Source organism: Dromaius novaehollandiae, chromosome 4 (assembly GCF_036370855.1).
Source record: "Dromaius novaehollandiae isolate bDroNov1 chromosome 4, bDroNov1.hap1, whole genome shotgun sequence".
In the NCBI taxonomy this organism is placed as follows: Eukaryota; Metazoa; Chordata; class Aves; order Casuariiformes; family Dromaiidae; genus Dromaius; species Dromaius novaehollandiae.
In genome coordinates, this window is record NC_088101.1 from 38782523 (window position 1) to 38804392 (window position 21870).

The 21870-nt window shown below is 36.9% G+C and overlaps 1 protein-coding gene across 5 annotated transcripts in view; it reads left to right on the forward strand.

Annotated features, from left to right (window-relative positions):
• Positions 1-21870, forward strand: part of DCLK2 (doublecortin like kinase 2) — an 85647-nt gene that overhangs the window by 56408 nt on the left and 7369 nt on the right. For all 5 annotated transcript variants that reach the window (XR_003260312.2, XR_003260313.2, XM_026107563.2 and 2 more), the window contains 8 exons: positions 1884-1956; positions 3240-3348; positions 6729-6786; positions 10687-10806; positions 12862-13008; positions 17882-18015; positions 19194-19271; positions 20614-20710. Coding sequence is in view for 3 of the 5 variants with exons in the window: in XM_026107563.2 (XP_025963348.1) it covers positions 1884-1956; positions 3240-3348; positions 6729-6786; positions 10687-10806; positions 12862-13008; positions 17882-18015; positions 19194-19271; positions 20614-20710 (816 nt within the window). In the remaining 2 variants the exon portion in view is untranslated. The remainder of the gene's footprint in view (positions 1-1883; positions 1957-3239; positions 3349-6728; positions 6787-10686; positions 10807-12861; positions 13009-17881; positions 18016-19193; positions 19272-20613; positions 20711-21870) is intronic.

A 21870-nucleotide genomic window follows, 5' to 3' on the forward strand; every position in this document is an offset into this window, starting at 1 on the left:
ACTCGGAACCCAAAACACATGACTAATATTTCTGGTTGATGACTAATACTTTACAGTGATTTATTCTGAGGATTCCCACTCAGTGACACAGCAGGTCAGGACTGTTATTCTCACTTTATTCTTGGAGAAAATGTGACTGACAGGTCAAGTGACTCACGATTTTACTTCAATGTCTTTTAATCCAGATGTCCTCATTCCTGGTCCTTGTGAAATAAAGAGATTGCTCAGACAACAGCATTAGCATAGCCTGGTTTTAAGTGATTAGCAGAAAGTCATAGCTGTCTGGCTGCTGTTTGATGCTATTTCTATGCCAAACGCTGGTAAACAGCATTGGTTTTGTGGCTCTGCAAAATTAAGTTGTACAGCTTCTAGTTACTGTACCTTTAGCTGAATTGGCTGCCCAGCTGCCACTAGGAACTTAAGCATTCATTAGCATTTCATGAGCCTTCAGACAATATCCCTATCTGTCAGTTCAGTTCTTTCCTTGACAATAGTGTTAATGATTTAAAATATTCTGCAGTGTTACCAGACAACGTCAGCTAAAATGGAAAATGCTGCATTTGCATTCCTGGTGTCATGCAAAGCCATCTCAGCAAATACTGAGCTTAAGGCAGAAAAGCATTTTAATCCTTTATGTGGTGAGTGGTGAGAACTACTGTAATAGCCCATGCAGAATACAAGATGTGGAGCTTCACAGAACAGCCAGAAGTATTGTGTAGAGGAGAGGAAATGATCCAAAATAAATTTTAATTTAGTAGAGCATCTGTACGCTTAAAATGTAGTGGGAGAATTTATAAAACACAGTACCCTGGTGCCCAGAACACATCCACTATGTTTTACTGTTTGTTGCATTCATTCATATGTCTCCACCCCTTTTTAAAATAAAAAAAAAAATTGCTGTTTATGCCCCCTGGGCAGTGTGACAAAATAAGTTTAAGCAGAATTGGGAAGGTTCAGATTGATTACCAATGAAGGTGTTAGTGCAGCAAAAGTAGTCTTCTTCAGACTTCATCCTCCAAAATTATTTAAATATTTAATTGTTATGCAGTGACACAGTTACTAAAATTGTATCTGTGTCTGGATGCATATCAGATATCTGACTTGAAGTGCTTGTAGATGTCCTAAATCTTTACATCTGTAATAACGTATAGAACATTAAATTATAAAGTGAATTTGACTATCACAGATGTGCCAGGCCGCCTATGCCAACATTCTGGTTTTTAAACATAAACTAGTAGGGCTGTGCAGGCATTTCTATGCTACCTTCCTACCATGCTTCAGTGCTAATCTGAAGAGAGCATATATTGACTGAGTTCAGTTAAGGAAACATCAAACAGCACCAGCTGTGAAGTAGATGTTTTAGAATAAAGCATGAGACTACCTGTTTGCTGCATTGGCCCCTGAAGAGGTGTCTGGTGGTGACTGTCTCTGGGTCTGAATGGCTGGCTTGGAGGCAAAAATATATGCTATCCAGTATGCAAAGAGTAATGATGTTGTTACATAGAAGGAGGAGGAAATGTTGCATTCACATGCACTGGCTCTTCAGTTTTCAGATGAGAATTTGTGCAGCTGGAGGGAATTTTCTTTGCTATTAACAGGCTTGCTGAAATCTGAACTACGTATGTAAATAGGAATATTAGGGCTGGATCTTCAGTTGGTGCAAATGACAATGATATACTATAATGACGATGAACTGTGAGAGCACAAGCATGAGATGGGAGGGGAAAAGCAAACTGACTCTCTCTATGGGATTTTAGGGTTGGGGGTTTGAGGTTTTGTTTTTGTTTTGTTTTTTTTTTTGTAATTTTCTCTAAATTTCTCCCTGGTTCATTCTTGTGGTTCCTTTGGCATCAAAAATAACAAGATCTTACGTACTTCCATAGCTCCCTTCACATGGTGGATCTTCTTCCAATGTGAATGGTGTACCTGAGTCACTGCATTGCCAGAGTCCTGAAGGTAGGACACCAACAATTGCTACCAGTCCTTGCAAAAGCTTTGTTTATGTGTAAATGAGAGTTGGTTTAGCAATGTTAGATAATTTCTGACAACTTCAAAAAAATTTTTGTTCTGAAATGATTGATGCTTTATTGGCAACCATATCTTGGAAAAACTTATTTCATTTGCTACATCAAGGCATTAAACCTAGGAAATGATATATTTTTTTGTTTTTTGTCAAGTACTAGCACATTAGCTGACCTTGCTCCCCAGTAATCACCATTGGGAGTTTGAGTGATTATGAACATAACCTGCAAAATATCACCAGAAATATGTTGTGACTGGATTGGAAGTGGAGTCTTCCTCTTAGGAGCACATCAACTGATCTTACTTAACCATAACATTTCATTCCTTAGCTCGCTGAAGCAATGTTAATTTTTTATTAATTTATTTCCTCTAAGTGTATTTTTATTTTAAAAATACTAAAATAAGTAGCTATCAAACTTATTTGTACTTATTTGCTGTTTCAGCAGCAGCTAAGGGAACTTGAAGAAATTCAGCAGATAAAACTTCTGTTGCTTTTCAGAAACAATTCTTAAGGACCTGGTGTCTCTGAATCGATCTTAAATTCTCCTTATATCAATTTAAATTTTTTGGTATCATCTTTCAGCTTACTGACTCTTCATGGAATATGTGATGTAGGACCTATGTTTCTTAATCCCTTGGTGAATGTTTTTATTGCTTCATTAGAAGAAATTAAAAACATCTAGGAGCTGATTGGACATAGCAGTTGTAGAACCTGGCATAGGCTAAGTAAAGAGGAAAAAACAATTGGACTGAATTATGTTCTTTGTTAAAGAAAAATATATTTTACATGACATTTTGGTTCTTTTACATACATTGTAGATGAATCTTATTTGCATTTTTGCTTTGTTGAGTATGGAAAAAGCATCCACAAGACATTTCAGAAAAGGTATTTTGAGTTTAGGAATATTTGGATTAAGGACTTCTAACTGCATTCATTACTTTTAGAATATGTCGACACAAATAATAGTAATATTTGACCTGTATGTTAAAAGGTCAAACAACTCTGATTAATTGCATCTTGTTCTTTCTTATGTTTGAGGTAACAAGAAGGGAATAAGTTGTGAGGAAAACAACTTGCATTTAAATTGTTTTGCATTTAGGACTGTTTGTTTTGTATCTGTGGAGTCTATGGAGGATACATTACATGCTGCTAACACTTCTCTTCAGCTTGCGTTATTGACCTTGCTTTTTTTTTTTTTTTTTTTTTTTTTTTGCAGGTGTGAATGGAAACAAGTGCTCAGGATCATCTGCCATTCTCGAGAAGTACAAAGTGGGAAAGGTGATTGGTGATGGCAATTTTGCTGTAGTCAAGGAGTGCATAGAACGGTGAGCATGGAAAATGTTCAGTACTGTTAGCTATTTGTTTTACTGGATAAATCTCTATGTATTAGCATAACTGCATAGAAAATGTGATTAGTTGAAAGCAAAGAACAATTGCAAAGAGATGCCTACGTTTTGAGAGAACTAGGCATGGTGAAACACGCAGATCTTCCTATGTGTTATTCCAGCAAAGGAATATGAGAGCAGCAGAGGAATATGGCTTTCTCTCCCAAAAAACAAAGGAGGCATCACCTTCTAATGGGGGCTCTTGAAGAAACCCCTCATACAAGGGAGACACGTATGGTTGGCAAGGAATTTTGTATGGCAGCTATATAATCTCTCAGACAGTCCCTGCCTGCCTCAGCAATTCTGCTGCTATGGTACCCCTGAAGGCCTGCTGCTTAGGTGATTTTTCACAGCATTCAATAAGCAGTGAGCAAAGCATTCTTAAAGGCATGGAGTCTGTGGCAGTTAGCCCATATGATACTGACTCGCTTTTCATTGCTTGTCCTGTGAGGAAGTGTGCAGGGGGAGTAGCCAGAGACTTTTCAAATCGGCCCTTCAGTATGAAGGCTGTGGCTTCCCAGGGGCTAGGCAGGATAGGCCTGTGCTGTATTTACTGCCCTTCCTCTGCAAATCATCAAACTAAAAGTTTTGTCACTGTCCTAAATATTATGAGGAATCTCTGCCTTGTATACAATGACTGGGGCAGATTCAGCAAATCTCTGTAAAGACTATAGAGGTTACAGGAACAGTTTCTCTGGTTTGATTCTTCTAGTTTTCTTTAACAGAAAGGAAAGATGATTATGAGTGGAAACATGTCATTACAATCTTACTAGATTATCTTTCTTTCATAAATACTTTTACGGAGTCATCCAGACAAATGTCCCAAAGGGTTAGGAACTGAGGCTGAGCCTGCTGGCCTCTATATTGAAGCATATGTTTATGGATCTTATGCTCCATAACTTTCTGCAGCCATTATTGGGTTTTGTCAAGAGAATTGTTTCTTGATATCCTTTATTTCTCTCCATTTCCAAGAATTATATTGGCAGGTGGTATATAAAACAACTTGGGATGTTCTCACCTAATACTCCCTTCTGGCTTGTAACAAGTGATGATAATTCTTGTTAATACCTTTTTGAGAAGGTATTTGTGATGTACAAGAATCTAAGGTTTATGTAGTAAGGAATAAAGACTGATGGGGCATCTCCTAAAGTTAATACATGAGCGTGGTACCATTACAGAAAAAAGTGGCTAAATATTCTGAATATGCTACTCTTACTTCTCCAAACAGTTTTCTGTTTCACATGCAGGTTTAAGCTAATATTTCTTTTCAATCAATATAGATTTCAAGATCTTGCTTTTTTTGTTTGTTTGTTTGGATGAGTTTCTACTGAGACATCCTTGTTCCGGGCAAATGGTACCAATTAGTAGAGGCTTGAGTGAAACTAACTGATGTTTCACACTGTCTTCACACACACCCTAAACCTGGCCACACATCTGTTGTTGTGTACAGAGTGAACAGAATTCATAGAAGATCTCAGGTTAAAAGCATATTTGAGGAATATCTACTGTCCATTTTTAAGGTCACTTAAGTCCCACTGAAAGCTGCTTAGGCACTTGGGTTTGGAAATTTCATCTGTGCTTTTATGAACAAGAGGACTGGACTAGAAAAACAACCTGCCAATTATTTAAGAAAAAAAAAAAGCCAAATTTAGACTCAAAAACCTAGCTGTGCATGTGATCCCATTTTCTTATCTAGTGAAGATAGATTGGATGTAAAATAAATATACAGCAATAATTGCTCATACTAACAATGAGAGAGGAAACACCAGCTATAAATGCTTGTCTTTTAATTCCTTTTAATTGTTATACTTCATTTCTGTTACTGTAGTGCTTAAAAGACCTAGTGGTAGACCCAGGGTCCCATTATATACCGAAACAAATAGGGCGGTTTCTTTAGCAAAGGGTGTCTATATGTCTCCATATCATGTCCAGAGACATGATTCAACAGATGGATACGAACAGCTAAGCAGAATACCAGAAACTGTAAGACAATACTGGTCAGTATGATAGGTAGTGATATCAGCACACAAATTGCATGGCTGCTATCCAGTTTTCTTGTTAGGTGCTATAGTAAAGGAGATTTGCAGGAGGCATTTGAGGGCGGTTAATGAGTGAGCTTTGTGAATGTAAACTGCTCTGTCCGCATGACATAAATGCTGAAGGTTCCCTAAGTGGGTTTTGCTGATTGGTTATTTGCAGGCTTTCGGATAATGCACTTAATGTAGTATAACACATAAATTGCAGTTCTGAATTTTACACCGTGTTCATAGTAGATTTTACATCAGGTCTAGAATATAAGAAGATACAGCATTTCACAGATACTGTTTAGATAATATGCCAATCTAAAGACTGGATCGGGTTGTAACTATGACAACCTAGCAGACACAGCTGCACTTCCAAAGCAGAGATTCTATGCTGCAGGTTTTCAATAATGAACAGTGTTAATGTAAGACATTGAAGAACCCTTTTTGTGAGATATTAATTTTGATTAGCTGTATCTAATGCAAAAAAGGATAGTAAAAATTAACCTTTAAGTTTAACAACATACCTGATTTTTGCTTTTGTAACAGCCTCTGGTGTTTTTATTATACATGTAGTAGTGGTGCTCTGACGCACACTGGAGTCTCTAAGTACTAACACATTACAAAATAATAGTAGCAACAGCACTTTATGGCATTTTCTTGTTTTTCTTAACTTGTCATTAGTATAAGAAACAATGCCCTTTTTTTTAAAGGCAATTCATTTGTGTTGTCTTTTTCCCTCTCTCATTTTCCCCCCTCCTGGAAAAATGGAGGACATTCCTATTGCTTAAAGGGACAAAAAGCAAATGAGACATCAGCACCTAATAAATTCTGTAGGATTTTAGACTAGTCTGTGATGAACCATTGGGTTTTAGCTCTACTGAATCCTGCTGAATTTTTCCACTTCCATTTCTTCTGCTGCTCACTTACACATAAAGTATACGGTTTTATCTTTAGAGCCTACCATTTGAACAAAGCTAAGTGGAACACTCAAGAGAGATTTTGCATCTTGCATTAAAGAAGTGGCAGAGGGTTGGAGCTTGGTCACAGAAGAATGAATTGCAGCTGGAGCTGAGGATTAATACACAGAGTGAGCTAGCTTGTGGTAGTCAGGGCAACAGCAGGCGCAAATGTTGCTGAGAAAAGGAAAAACAGAATCAAGTCAGATCTGTAAGTTTTCTGTCAGCAATCCCCATGGGTCAAGGCGTTCTATTATGGTGACATATATTTTTACAGATAGTGCCACAAATTGTTGATCAGTTTTTGATTAACTAACAATTCTCATATTTTTCTTGTTAGATCCACAGGAAAGGAGTTTGCGCTGAAGATCATAGACAAGGCTAAATGCTGTGGAAAGGTAATGTACGACAATATACAACGATTAGAAAAATAGCAGAACCAGCACTAGTAACTGCTGATTAATCATAAGTGGTGGGTGTGTTTGCGTTTTTGGACTGTTTTCAAAAATAACTGTTTTGACAGGGTGATTTTCTACCCAAAAATCAAATAATAAAAGTAGTAAGTGTTAGTCTGCTAGATAATAGAATAAAAAACAAAAAAAATTGTCATCTACTTTATTGGACTAACAAAGAAAATGGTAATACTTGTGCAAACTGAAACAAAAGAGAAATTGCCAAAGAATAGCACAATGATATTCATCTGTAAAATATGAGAGAGGAAATTTGCAGCTATGGGTGTGTTTATATAACATCCATCCCTTTCTGCCTCTAATTTTTATCTACTTATGAGTGTTCATGATCCTTTGGTACACAGAACACAGATTTGGTTGGAAAGATGTTTTCTCAGCCGTTGCTTTCTGTTTATCTAGTTTCACCATCCTTTAGTACAAAGATTCCTTAACGAAAGAGTTCCCTAAACTGTATTTTTAATACAAGCTCAACAAAAAAATTGTCATATTCCTCTGCAACACAAGAACATGTTAAATAGTAGAAGCACATGTCCTAGAGCATCACAGAACTCTTCCCTCTCCTCCCAAGTACAGAGCTTTAAAAAACAAACAAACAAAAAAACAGCCAAGTACTTGGACTGAATGTTCAAAAGCATCTGGAATAGCCAGCAACAAATAAAATACTTATATTTTCACTGCCTTATAATACTTTGAAAACCAAGTGCTCTCGAGGGACTTAGGAAACAATGGATCCTGGTTTAGGTTAGCGAAAGGAACACTGAGGGCACAGCATTCAGTAGCAGTCAGACTCTGGGTTTGAAGACTCTTTTCTTTGAGTAGGAAGTACAGGCCATTTCCTCAAGGATGACAAAAAAGATGCACTCTTTTTGATGCAGACACCCCATTTTTATGCAGATGATTGCACTGAAATGATTTGGGAGGCAGCTTTGAGACCAAGTCAGGGTTTTAATTCAAAGATACCCTTACTGTCAGTGAAATGGAGTAACAGCTCTGCAGTGTAATTCAGAGGTTGAGATGCTAAATGTGATCCTGTGGGAAGACATGGGAGGTCTGAATGACTTTCTTTATATGGTAAGGAGCTGTATATTACTGTATGCCAACGCACTACCTGCTGTAATGACTTGCTTTAAGTAGACATCCTAGAACAGAAGTGTTTTATCTGTGTAGATTTTAAGTTGTGCATTAGTGCTATGAGATGAGTGTTCCTCCCTGCCCCCATCTCATATTTTCTGGGTTTATTTAAGGGAGAATTTAGAAAGGAATCTTAAAAATGCATCTTAAAAAACACTAGAAAAACGGTACTAGAATTGGCTTTTCGAGACTACAATGTTGCGATTTCTTTGTCTGTGGGAAGGATTAGCCAGTATGTTTCCCCTAAAAAAAAACTTTTGGGTAGCATATACTGCTTGCCACTTTAAATGCTTTCCTATTACTTGTCTGAGGCAGCTTCCTTAAGTATCATAACCTGTAATGGTCCATAAATAGACAATCCATTTTGTACAGTGGAGTTCAGGCATATTTTCTATTTATCATTCTTGGTGCTTTAAAAGAAAAAGCAAACAAAAAAAAGACAGAAAAACTCATAGATGCATACTTGTCTGATTGAAGGGACCTGTGTCTGTATGGCTACATATGGATGTATGTATGTGTACAAGCAGAGGACCGTTGCTAGGAAGATGTTTACACCTGTTAGGGCAGTGGCAGAGCAGTCCAGGAAGAATTCCAACAAAGAAAATCACTAAAGTCAGGAATTTTGCTGCAGCTTATTCCTCTCTCACCCCCTTTCCCATGCTAACATAAGCCCCATCTTAAAAGCAACCATCTGGCTAAAATATGCATGGCTTGTATGTTGCATATGCTCACTGCTATCTAGCAATTTATACTGGGTGTCCTAAAACTTCAATCCAATTGACTAATATATTTTCAACAAGCAGCGTAAGCATTAATTATACATTCATTTCCATGTAAATAAATCATATGAATGTACACTAAAAGCTATACTGCACTATCCAGGAAGATGTTATAATAAGTTTGAAAAATTAATATTTTTTAAAATGATAAAATATAGCAAGAACGGTGGGATGATTGAAAAGAACTAACTACGCAGCAGTCAGCAGTTTGAGGATAGGTGTCAAAACAGAAGCTCAACATCATTTTGGAACCTATTTTAAATATACATTATTGTTATTATTTTAAATAAACATTACTTATGCCTGAGTTTTATTTAAAACATTTAACAATTTAGTTATTTGAGTGAAATGACAAAAATACTGGTGTAGCTGTTGTGTCTTAGTCAGAATTGATGGATGTATTAAACTGAATATGTTATCTCTTTAGGAAAGCTATCATAAGATTCTAGTTTTCGCCTGGGCTCTTAACTCTAGTTTGAATTTACAGGCTTCCTGTCATAAGGCTTAGTATGCTGTGGCTGTTCACTTTTGTCTGTAGATGATATTCAGCATTGTGCTTAACAAAGTTGCTTTATGTTTGTTTTTTCTTTTCTCCAGAGCATGTGTGCTTGGAGCAGACGTATATTTGTTCAGAATGACAATTGATGGTCTTTCAGATTGAGTTTCAAAGGTGTGACTATTTAACTGATATATGGCGCACCATGCTCACAAAATTAGATGCACGCATGGCATGTGATTTCTGAGTTACACACCACATAAAGTAAGCTTTGACCAAAGGAAAGAAAAATAAAAGGCATCTCTAAATAACCATGGAAATAGAAGGTGAAGTAGCATAAGATCTTCACTCACTTGCCTAGGTATAGTGAATCACACCTACTTCTGGTGCTCTGCTCACAAATGCATGAAGTGCATGCTACTAATTAGTGTGTTAAACATAAGCAAATTCAAACTCCAGTGAGATGATTTATTATCTGCCAAAATGTAAGGAAACTTTGCTTTATGCAGGGATTGTGGCTTATTTTGCAGTGAACCTAAATGCAGTATCTCTATTCAGATATTTTATAAAAGAAAGTGCAAATCATTCTTCCAGTGGCTGAAAGGGGCATGTAACTTTCTTCACTCTCCAGTGTTAAGCAAGTGGGAAGATGTTCTAGAAAACAAAACATTCTGAAATGAATTTGTTCTTGAAACCCATTTGCCTTCTCAAAAGTATGGAGAAGGGGAAATTAAACTCAGATCTGTGTAATTTAAGCTGTTAGAGCCAGAATGACTTAATGGGTTGAAAAATATGCAGATTGTAAATCTGAATATATATATACACACAGATTTATTACATATATTTATATATTATATGTGTAATTATATACATATATATTTTAAAAAAAACAATGAAATCCATAACTAAAACAGTTACCATACTTTTCCTGCATATAATCCACGTCCTTTTTTTATAGTGCCAGTCATTAGAAGTAAATCCTAGGTATTCTGTGTCCTTGAGTAACCTAAACGGAATGAGAGATGAAGACTGGAGAGGATCAAGAACATGTTAACTTTTGATGGGGGTGGCAGGTTAGAGTAATCCAGGTTCTGAGGTAAACTTCCCCTCATATTACCCACATAAGAATATAACCTGCACTTCCTGAATTGCTGTCTTGTTTGGGGTTTTCTTTGGAGATAGCCCATGGGTTTTGTGTGTGAGAATATGGTATTTTAAATTAAATTCGGTCAGTGATGAAGTACAGTTGGGCTAAAATACAAGTTAAAATGTACCATTTCACAATAGCCCTCTACTACATGAATAACAGCAAAAAGGGTGCTCACTGAAAAAACTGATCAAAGGCAAAATGAATTGGGAATTTCATATCTATTCAAATTTCATGTCTGCTGAAATAAGCGTCCTCTCTTTTTTACTGGACAGGAACACTTGATTGAAAATGAAGTGTCTATTCTGCGTCGAGTGAAGCATCCAAATATCATTATGCTGATAGAGGAAATGGACACCCCAACAGAACTCTACCTGGTGATGGAGCTGGTCAAGGTAGGATTAAGGAGTTTCTAGCTGTGTTGGTTTGAAATCTGAGAAGAATCTAGGAACATTAAGGTCTTGGAAGGCATAATCAGGTAAGATTCAGTGACTGCCTCCAGTTTTAATCACGCAAATACTCTCATCAGTTAATGACAACATTAATGGCATTCATGTGTCTCAGTTGGAGTTAGACTATTCACACACAGATTTTAGGTAATTTTGTAAAATATGTGTAAGGTCTAGAAAGTGGATAGGGTTTTTTATATCATATTTACATTGTGGGGGAGACTAATAATTACATGAACGTATGGAAAGAACACTTGAATTTATTTCACCAATATCTTTGCTTAATCATTTGCATTTAAAGGCAAAAACGCTTTAACGAATGTATCTTAGTAGACTGTAGGTACATGAATAATTGAAACTAAATTATTAGGTTCTATCAAAACTTAAAAAAAATTGTCCTCTTTTGCTTAATCAGACCTTCACTCCCCTTAGTTCATATTGGCCTAAAGCAGATGACCCTGTCATGGATATACAGAGAGAAAAGATCTCAATCTCCCATTTACTGTGCATGACACTGACCCTGCCTGAAAATGATTAAACCAATGGCATCATTAAAATCATCTTTGAAAACCTCTGCTGCAAACCCTTTAAATAAACTATGGTGCTTTTACACATATTACAACAGAAAAGCAGCAGACATTTGACAGTTAATATTGTAAAGGAAACACCTGCTAAATGTGATACTGAACAAAATGCACCATTTTTAAGTTTAAAATGCACCTTCTATCATGGCACAAGGAGATGTATAAGAACTCTAAATCCAGAAACTTGTGACTGACAAAAGTCTCAGCGACATCTTGATTGTCTAATTATTTGAAATGAAAATGTTCAGCAGAGCAGGTAAATTCACAACAATGCAGAGGACACCCAAGGTGTATCACGTTTTAGTAGTGCACTCTCTTTTGTCTGTGTTCTATACTTATACAGCAATACTGTGCATAGACTTGATCAGCATATCAGATACAAATTGCTGTATGACTTTAATAATCACTTAACTTTGTGTCTCTGTCTGAAACATTGTTAGATTCAAGAACCCCCTCTAGAATGGTTGACCAGCTTGGTAAAGCTCTGAAGAAAATCTGTAGTTGTTGGACAGTTTTACAGAAATGATTAATTCATTTTTCTTTCTTTCTGCAAGTTAGTTTTATATAGTAGAGACTTTTTTGTTCCCAGGACACCTTTTGGCACATATTTCCTGAATTGCTGCCTGTATACTGAAATGCTTGGAATGCCACCCACAGCCCAGGCAAACACTCCTACAGATGTATCCAGGGTAACCACCACAGAGACACCCATGTTTTAACATTTGCTGCAGTGGCTGGAAATGCTGTATCAGAAGTTAGTTTATATGTTGTTATGTACCCCAGGAGCTATAGCATGTCCCAAACAGATACCACAGTACTGTCACACTCAGAATTCATCTATAGCTTCTGCACCTTGGAATGTAATGCTTATATTGCTCCCACTCAGCCATATTTATTTGATATTTTTGCAATATTTGCAGTGTTTCCAATTTACAGTTTGTTACAATTACTGAATATTTGTGTTACGTTACATTATTTAAGCTGATTTATGTTACATTAGGTTTTACTTGAAATCAGGGGCTGTTTTATGCTATACAAAGGTATTGTACTGATAAAAATAGGAAAAGAGTAAGTACATCTATGTGTCTGTATATAACACAAATCAGAGGTGGAGAGGTGGAATAACTGAGTGTTTCCAATCAGCAGAATGAAATTAAGGCGAGAGGAAGAAGATCTGTGATTTGCCCAAACTGAGGCATAAGAAGCCCGGGGTACAGTTGAGTTGAGAATTTAACATACATGACCCAATTTCCAATCTAGTGTCTCGATGACAAGGTCACCAAGTGAACGCTCTATTTCTTTCCAGGTGTTTAACAGGCTTCTGAGCATGCCTGTTGTTTATATGGCTTTTTGTAAAACATCTTAAGCATCTTAATTATTTTTCCTGTACTGATCTATTATCTTCCCATTACTTTAGGGAGGAGATCTATTTGATGCTATCACTTCTTCTACAAAATATACAGAGCGAGACGGGAGTGCAATGGTCTACAATCTGGCCAGTGCACTAAAATACCTTCACAGCCTCAATATTGTGCACAGAGACATCAAGCCAGAAAATCTCCTGGTACGTCCTATTTGCTTTCTAACATTTTTTCCTCTTTCTTTGTTCCCATTAATGCAAATGCTTGTATATAAATGTCAAGGACCTGAGCAGGGACCAGCAGGAATATTAATTTAGAATAAGTATGTGCAAAATAAATCTTCTTCCATGAGATAGCAATCACCATAACCTAAATGAGCTGTGCTCAAACCTGTCCTTAGACCTATCTTTATTAACATTTTGATTGGTTACCACTTGGATAAGCAGGAATATTGTCTCACAAAACAATGAATTTTAAAGCTATCTCAATTAATTACTTATTCTAGTTTGCATGTGGGAGAGAATGTAGGCTGCATGCCATTCTTTTAAAGATCATACAGTTATCTCAAGCAATGTTGCGGGATGGGTTTTTTTCCCCCCTTTCACCCTAATAGTAGGACATCCTTCCAATGACTTACCAGTATCCTAGCCATGAACTCTGTACATATGTTTATTCCATTCTGAGGGACTACGCTTTATTCTCAGCAGAGACATAAAATAACTGTGTGTCTGCTGACAAGAATTATCATGAAGTCTGCTTTGGGAATTGCTTAGAGTACAGTGCACAGAATAGGAACAGGGTACTCATCTTGAGTTTACACAGAGGTGATACTTCAATATTACATACTGGGTATTAGATAGTATGAGTGGTGCACTGAGCAACTGGGACCATAATCTCCCTCGCTAGAGCTACTGTCATCAGGAATGCTAGTAGCTTTCAACAACACTTGATGGGCTTTTCTTAAAGCCCTCTGGTGTTTGTCAGTCCCATTAATGGCATAATGAGGTTGCATCTAGGGTGGGAGTCATCTGCTTATACCAGATTTTGAGCTATTACAAAGATAGGGCTATAAGCTGAAAATAATTTCCATACAGTGGTCAGATTCTTTCACAACTAATTCTGCTGACAGCCTTTAGCATTTTAAATAAGCCCTTAAATAAATTAGATTGTTTTTGAGGAAAAAATTTGTTTGTATGAATGCATGTATTGTCCATTAAGAACAGTTACAGGAATCGTTCTGGCTTCTTAATGATCATTTCACAGTTTTCTCATATGGTGGCAGTATTCTAGTTCTGTACTTATGTGGCTGATTTTTAAAGTACATGTGTCTAAGTATTATAATATTATGAATATAAATATTATTAAATATTTAATTAAATTATTAAATAATATAAATATAAATATTATAAATTCTAAATCAAGCAACTCATTAGCAAAAAGGAGGTGTGGGGTTTTTTGGTTTTTTTTCCTCTTGGAAAACTTAGTCAAAACAACATGGCACTTAAAGAAAATGAAGGTGAAATTCTGGCTTCTTATCAGTGCATCTTCAAACACAGCCAGTCTGAAGACATTTACTCTCATTAGTAACTGAATCAAGTATAAATAGGCACAATTGTCCTTTCTTCCTAGAAAGCCTAAAGAGATTACTCAACAGATGCAACTCTTGCACTGTGATTGACAGTTGCATGCATGTTAAGATAAAAAATACTAGTATCACATGGAAATGTAAGTAATTCCCATCAACTGCTACCTATACTTGGAAGTAACTAATTCTTTCAAACAGGATCATCCAGCTGCTGGACTTGCCTTTTCTTTACCAGTCATGTATTCGAAAACATAAACTATGCCAATAATAGCACATATGAAGGAGTTGTATGAAGGAGGACAAATGTTTCCATTAATGGTATGAATATATACAGGGGAAGGAGGGAAGGTATTCTTAGTGGTATTCAATTGTTTGAAGAAGCCAAACAACTCCAGCCATTCTAGATATGCTGAAGTCCTATGTTCTAGAAACTGGCTGCTGTCTAAAACACAGTAACTATATTAAAAAAAAAAAAAAAAAAAAAAAAAAGTGAGAACAAACCAAGATTGTTTGGGATGTTTCCTTATGATTTCCTTTGTTGCTGATCTGGTTTGTTTTATTTTTCCTATCATTGTCCTACAACAAACACTTTTCTTTATATTACACTCTGCATCATACTATGCTTTCTTCAACAAAGTGACACAAAACAAGATGGTAGTACAGCACTCTGCAACTTAACCTGTGCTAGATTCATTATGGGTAGGATGCACTGTGGTCCTTACAGGAATCTAGACACTTCTCAGTCAGCTTTCTCACGGCTGTATTGAAACTTTCCTAGTATAACTGCAACTGAGAAACTAAACGTAGGGAAGGCATTTGCCTATGAAATATCCAGCGCACAAACCGACTAGATTTATGCTGAGTTAATGAGATATTTTAAACAAATCTGCTTGCAACAGTCAGTCACATTTTAAATTCTAGGCCCCAATCAATTGCAATATATTGTATTTTTCTTAATATACTCAGAACCGCTCAGTACTCTAGTATTTTTTTCCTCTGATTGTTTAAGGCTAAATCATGGTCTGACCTACATAGCCAGCAGACAGTTCCATTGAACACTGGCTCCAGCTGCACTATGGCAAGCAATTGCCATACCATTTTTCTCTTCTTTCCCTAGAGCAAGCAGCAGAAACTTAACCCCAATCCGTAATTTAACAGCCAGCATTGCCATGCCCTCACAGGGGGAATAATCTGTTGCCGTCTCATGGAACAAACCGGAGAGGGGAAGAATCATCTCTACTGTGCTCATCTGACAATATTGCATCTTACTCAGGGCGGGTTACATGGCTACACTCAGTTATTTTAAGGGCATCTACAAGTATCTTTAGCCGGAGACTGTATTTATCAGTTTTTCTTTATTTGGGGAGATTTTTTTCAGGAGGGTAATTACTGGTATTTGACTGACTTTCCTCCTTCAGTAGAAGTGTTCTGTTAAGTTTTGAAATCTAGTGTTACTTTTGTCTCTTCTGTTTGTTTTTGGTGAACGAGTATTCATTCACATTAATTTAGTGAATTAGTATTGTAGAAAGTAGGCAGAAGGAGTCCCACTATCAGGTAATAAATAACATCATCGAACATGCATGTTGCTTATTAGAACGAGTCATACCAATGCAAGTATTTCACAGTCAGTTATTTAGTCCTCAAGGCAGAGAAAAAAATGACATACAAGTATACAACAAATAATAAATATATTTTTATATATATAATTATAATATAGAATACATTATCAGCTGGGGCAGAGCAGATGAGTGTGTGAATAGGAGTGTGGTTTTTCATTAATGTTGATACCCCTCTTGTTAATTCAGTTGGTGTGAATTTCAGGCTTTGTCCAGATAGCTTGCTGTTCTCAATTGAGCACAGTCTGTCTTTTTATTTATTTATATGGCATATGAATAGGAGTAGACATATATTGGGTTCAGGAAGCTATCCACAAGGACTGAACATGTGCCAGTTTTGAAATCTGAGGATCAGAAAAGGTAAGCCATCAAATGCCAGTTTGATTCCAAATATTATTTTTTCAAATGCATCTTTTCTTGTGGTTTTTCAAACAACTATGTTTGTAAAACAATGCAGATAAGGTAACTGGACTCTTGCTTCTTTGGAAAAATCAGTGACCTAACAAGTATTATTCTCAGATTCTTCATTGTACTTAGAAGTAGCAGACGTAATTTTCTCAGGTTTTTATGTGCTTGGCATAATTTTTTCCACTAGTGCAAAAAAGCAGGAAAATGCTGCATCCATAGATATTGTCCAAAACAAATGCACCCAGTTTTAGCCTGTTACAAAGTGTTTCTGTTGACCTTATAAATATCCTTGCATTTAATTGCATGACTGAAAACAAGCACATGAGGATTCATTGGTAAATAGTCACAGAATGTGAAGGGAACACAGAATTAAACCTAATTGGGCAGAGGGAAGGTAAGTGGGCTTTCTGTAGCAGTTTAAGCAACAGCTCGTTCCATTCCTACATAAACACTTTTTTTTTAAACAGACTACTGAATATTTTATGCTCATCTTAGCTCATAAAAAAGAGTAAAAATTAAGAAACTTCCATGAGCTGTCTACATCAAATGGTGTACAATTATTTCAGCCTTCAAAAATTGTCCTGAGTTTTGAGATGGAGAAACAGTCCATTCAGTCCAAGACTCTAGAAGCTTGTGCTGTATTTCCCTAGCAGATAATTTTATTTAGATAGCTACAGATACAACGATCACAAAGTACTTAGATACCTTAGCATTGTAATTTTATCTGGGCCTCTGGAAAATTACGTAGAATTGGAAGATATATTAGATAAAGCAGATACCTCCATGCACAGAATTTATTAGCAAGCGTAAGTATCGCTAAATGAAAGAATTTGGTCAGAAGCTCAACAGAGTGTAATTTTTAACATAAGTATTTCAGCCAAAATTCAATGTAATCTGTGAACATAGCACGCCAATCCCTGTTCCAGTCTAGGTGTCTCTACAGAAACCAAGATTCATTCTGTGTAGGCCAGATTAGACATAATGGTTTTACAGTTGTGCAAAGGCATGGCCTAACTTGAACCTATTTTCATCCTAAGAAGTAATACATTTTTCTTGGGTATTTATGGCAGTCACACTGAGTTTCTGAGTTTCTCTAGACAGTGACCTAGCATTTCTCAGAAGCATACAATCATTTCTCTATAAGCTTTATGTAAGTTCTTGGCTTTTCAGAAGCTTGTAAAGACTACGCTGCCCAGAATCAGAGTAGATTATAGTATGAAAATTTTTTCATGTATTTCCTTTCTCAAATTGCAATTACTCCTGTCTGAACTTTCCAAGAAAAAACTGTTCTCTGAAAGTCTATATGTAGTTTAAAAGACATTCAAGAATCATGGACCGAACCAATTACCACGCAGGACTGTGGAAGTTACCTCTTTCTCCTACCTTTTCTGTGTGATTAGTTTTCAAACAAATGAAAGAAAAAATGCAGTCCTCCTGCCCATTCTGTTTTTCTTTTGCTGATTTTAGGTGTGTGAATATCCAGATGGAACCAAGTCTTTGAAGCTTGGAGACTTTGGACTGGCAACAGTGGTTGAAGGACCTTTATATACTGTCTGTGGTACACCCACGTATGTGGCTCCAGAAATCATCGCAGAGACAGGGTGAGGATGAGTAACTAAGACACAGGTCTTGTAACCAGCTATTTTTGGCAGGTGCAATTTTTATTTTTTTTAAATAAATATTGTAAAAACTAGAATGTTCTAACACCATAGGATGGTCCTCAATCTTTTTGTAACCTAATTGCCTAGGAGAAAATAGGCAGCATTCAGTTCCTTGCAGAGGCCAGTTTCCCTACTCACCCTGCTCCCGACTCACCTCTGTCTCTTTACTGTCTCCCAGAGGACCAGCACTGGTGCCAGTGGGATTTATTGGTGTGTGGTCTCTGCCTCATCTCACTGTTCAGAGCCCATTGTACCAGCAGTGCCATCTGCTTGGGTAGAAACTCTGACCAGCAAAGCACAGAATGTTATTCAGGTTGGAAGAGACTCTGGTGTTCACCTAGTCTAACCCCTTCCTCAAAGGACATCTAATTAGATCATGTTCATTCAAGCTACCTTGTTTGCGTGAGATTAGCTATTTGTGAACTGCTGGTTTAATTAAACAAACCCTTTTTTCTGTATTTATTAGGTGATTGCATACATACAAAATATTTTATAAAATGGTACAACTTCACAAGTCTCCTTTCCATTTAGACAGTTAGATCTCCATTTCATCCCAGCTGACTGTTGTCTTTGCTGTGACCGTTCCTAATTTGCTCTTCCTGAGAGAGGGCGGTTTGTTGCGTTTTGACCGTTGTTCAGTGCATTTGTCGCACAGAGAAATATTCCAGAGCTGTAGTGAGCTCAAACATCAGGAGACTTCAGCTGGGCCTTTTTAGATTTGGATAAAATGTTTGAATCTATGGGATACAAAAAAATAGGGGAAAAAAGGCCACACTCTGCCATGCAGGGTTTTAATTTCTGTGCTTTCAAAGAAAGGTGCAGTTCTTCATCCCTGTAGTCATGTAAGAGACAGGAGAAGTGGTATCCTTCTTGTTGCCTAGCAACACAGGATAATGTTAGAGATAGTTAACTCCAATATGGAGTAAAAGGAAACCATGTCCTTATCTTTTATCATCAGTGACTCTGTATTAGGAAACCTTGATGCCGATTTGAATCTGAGCCTATTCAGAAGACTCTGGAGAGAGCAGATTCTCGATATATATTCATGTAATTCCAATCAGGCCTTTGACTGGATCATTTTCCAGCACAAGTAACAACACATTGTCTTGTTTCCTCAGATATGGCTTAAAGGTGGATATTTGGGCTGCAGGTGTGATCACATACATACTGCTGTGTGGGTTTCCACCTTTTCGCAGGTGAGCGTCCCTGTACGTCAAAGGGAAAAATAGTAAAGAACCAAATTCTTACTAGATAAGTCATACCTATATCCCTGGAAAAGAGAGTTGGGGGGGCGGGGGGGGGGGGGAGTGGAGAAGGGAATAGTGTTTTTACCTTTATCTTTTTTGTCCTTTTTTAATTCACTTCAGTTGTCCCTCTTCTCAGTTTGGGGTTTTTTTTTCCCCCCCTCCCCTTTCTTAAGGGAGCAGCTTTTGCTGCTGTGTGTGGGGGATATGGTGATGTGAGACAGCGGTACTTCTTCCTTCTCCTTTTGTCTTCTATGGGGAATTTCTCAGTTCAACAAACATGTATACTTTGCCCTCTAGTGTTTCTGTTTGGACACAGCAGCTTACCAGTTGGTAGTGTTGAGGGGAAAGATTAATGGTAAACCGAGGTAATAGAATTTGCTTCGTGCGTTTTTAATCTTTTTGATAAGTGTCGTATGATTACTGGGTTAGTAAACATGGTTCTTGCTACTCACTGTCACAGTATGCATGATTAATATGCTTTGCTCCGTAATTTTTCTGCTTGGGAATCAGAAGCAATTAGCACACTTTTTAATAAGGAATTTTCATCTTAATTTCTAAGGTATTCATGCATATGCTGTTTGTCCATTTTTATAAGTGATGTTAAATGCAGGTATAATTACACCAAAAGAGTTAGTTTTTACTAAAAATCGTGAGACTGAATAAAAATATTCTGGGGAAAATACAATATAAATGATTGTCAATGAAAAACTTATCATTTAATTCTGGTATTTGTTTTCTGGATATGGTTAGTTCATGATTAATACTAAAAATATGTTTCAAATGATATATTATACCAATTACAATTGCTTTGAATGGGGGAGAGGTGACATCCATACTATACTAACTTTAACCAAGGTTAACTAATATTTGCTGCAAAACTAAGCCAAGAGGTAAACTGTTCATTACAGAAATAGTTTCACTAGAGAGTATCATTTCACTACATTTCCTCCCCCTACCATTTATTCTCTGTGGCAGATCCTTTGCAGCTAGGTAAGGAAGTGACTTACTTTTGAACCTCCTTTCCTATTCTTACTGCATCTTGTTAGCTGTGCAGTCTCTGTTCCAGTGGGAGTCCTTTCACCTCAGTATTATTTTTCTGTTCTCATCACTGCTGACAGCCTAACTATAGCAAAGACATCTCAAAAGGGCTGCCATTATATAAGCTTGCGAATTATGCATTTACAGTAGTTGATACAATGGCATCATTTCTGCTCCATCTCAAAACTAAATTTAATACTTGTGTGACAAGCTTCTTTCTCATGGTCTTTTTCTCACTACTGCTGTTCTACAGTGAAAACAACCTTCAGGAAGACCTCTTTGATCAAATACTTGTTGGGAAGCTGGAGTTTCCTTCTCCATACTGGGATAATATCACTGATTCAGCAAAGGTACAGATGTTGTCTAGTCTGGAAAAGTGTTTCTGACAAGCCACTGAAAAGACTATGCCCTATTGGACATGCAGAATAGGAGATACAGAATAGACTATTACCCACTCTTCCAATTTGCCTTTTAAATTAGCTTAACAGTGCTTGATGAAAGTACAGGTTTTGCAACCCTACCATCATGTTATTGTCTGAATGAGTAAGTGCAGCAGAATGTCGACTGAATCCAGAAAACATCACGTTATTCAGTTTACTCAATGATGTACTGTTACAGTAAGTTCAATGCTTCAGCTGTAAAATAAGTGTCTCTCTGACTTGTCCCTCCTATCACTCTTTTAAAAGAAAAATTGTTGCCATGCGGACTGAATGTAGTGGACCTTATTTGTTCTAATTTCACTCTTGAGCCAGTTATTAGAACTTTACAAGAAGTGCAGCCAGCTTGATTGCCCTTGCTAATAGTTCTTGTATTATCACCCACACTCTTTGTGTTTAAAATGGTTGAGTCTGTAAGGATAAAGATTCCAAATTTTAAGCCTCACTTCTCAAGTTAACTTAGTAATGTTCTCTGAATTATTTTTCCAAGGACTCTTTCATTAGCAAGTGGAGGTTAGAACAAACATTTGTTATCCAGCCACTGAGAAGCTACATTACCTTGAGTTTCCCGATGGCAGTTACCTGAAAACAGAGCAAATATATCTATTTGCCAGACTTTCCCAGGCACCAGTCATCTTGCACTCTTCCAGACTTGCGTTCTGAACAAACAAGACCAGTGTCGCCCATTCTTGATACGAGAGGCAACCTTTCCCTTCAAAGTTGCACAGACTGTAATTTTTCTGGTCTAGAAACCTCTCAGTTACCAATGCAATTATCCATTTGAAAAAGCTGTTTTCCAGAACTGAAGAGATGAACAATTGCCATGAAATACCTTTGATAAGAATATGAAAATTGACAATTTGGGGGTGATAAAAGGATTTTCAACTGGAGGAATTCAGTGCTAGTAACAGGAACGTGTTCATTTGCCAGAGGGAAATGTTTGTCTTTATAGGCTTGTAGAACCAGGAGGTACACCAATAAATTAGTTGCCAGTTGCAGGCACGTTTGCTGCCGTAAGGGCAAGAAACTTGAATGAATTAACATGTAAAGAAGGTATAATCTAAACTTTACTG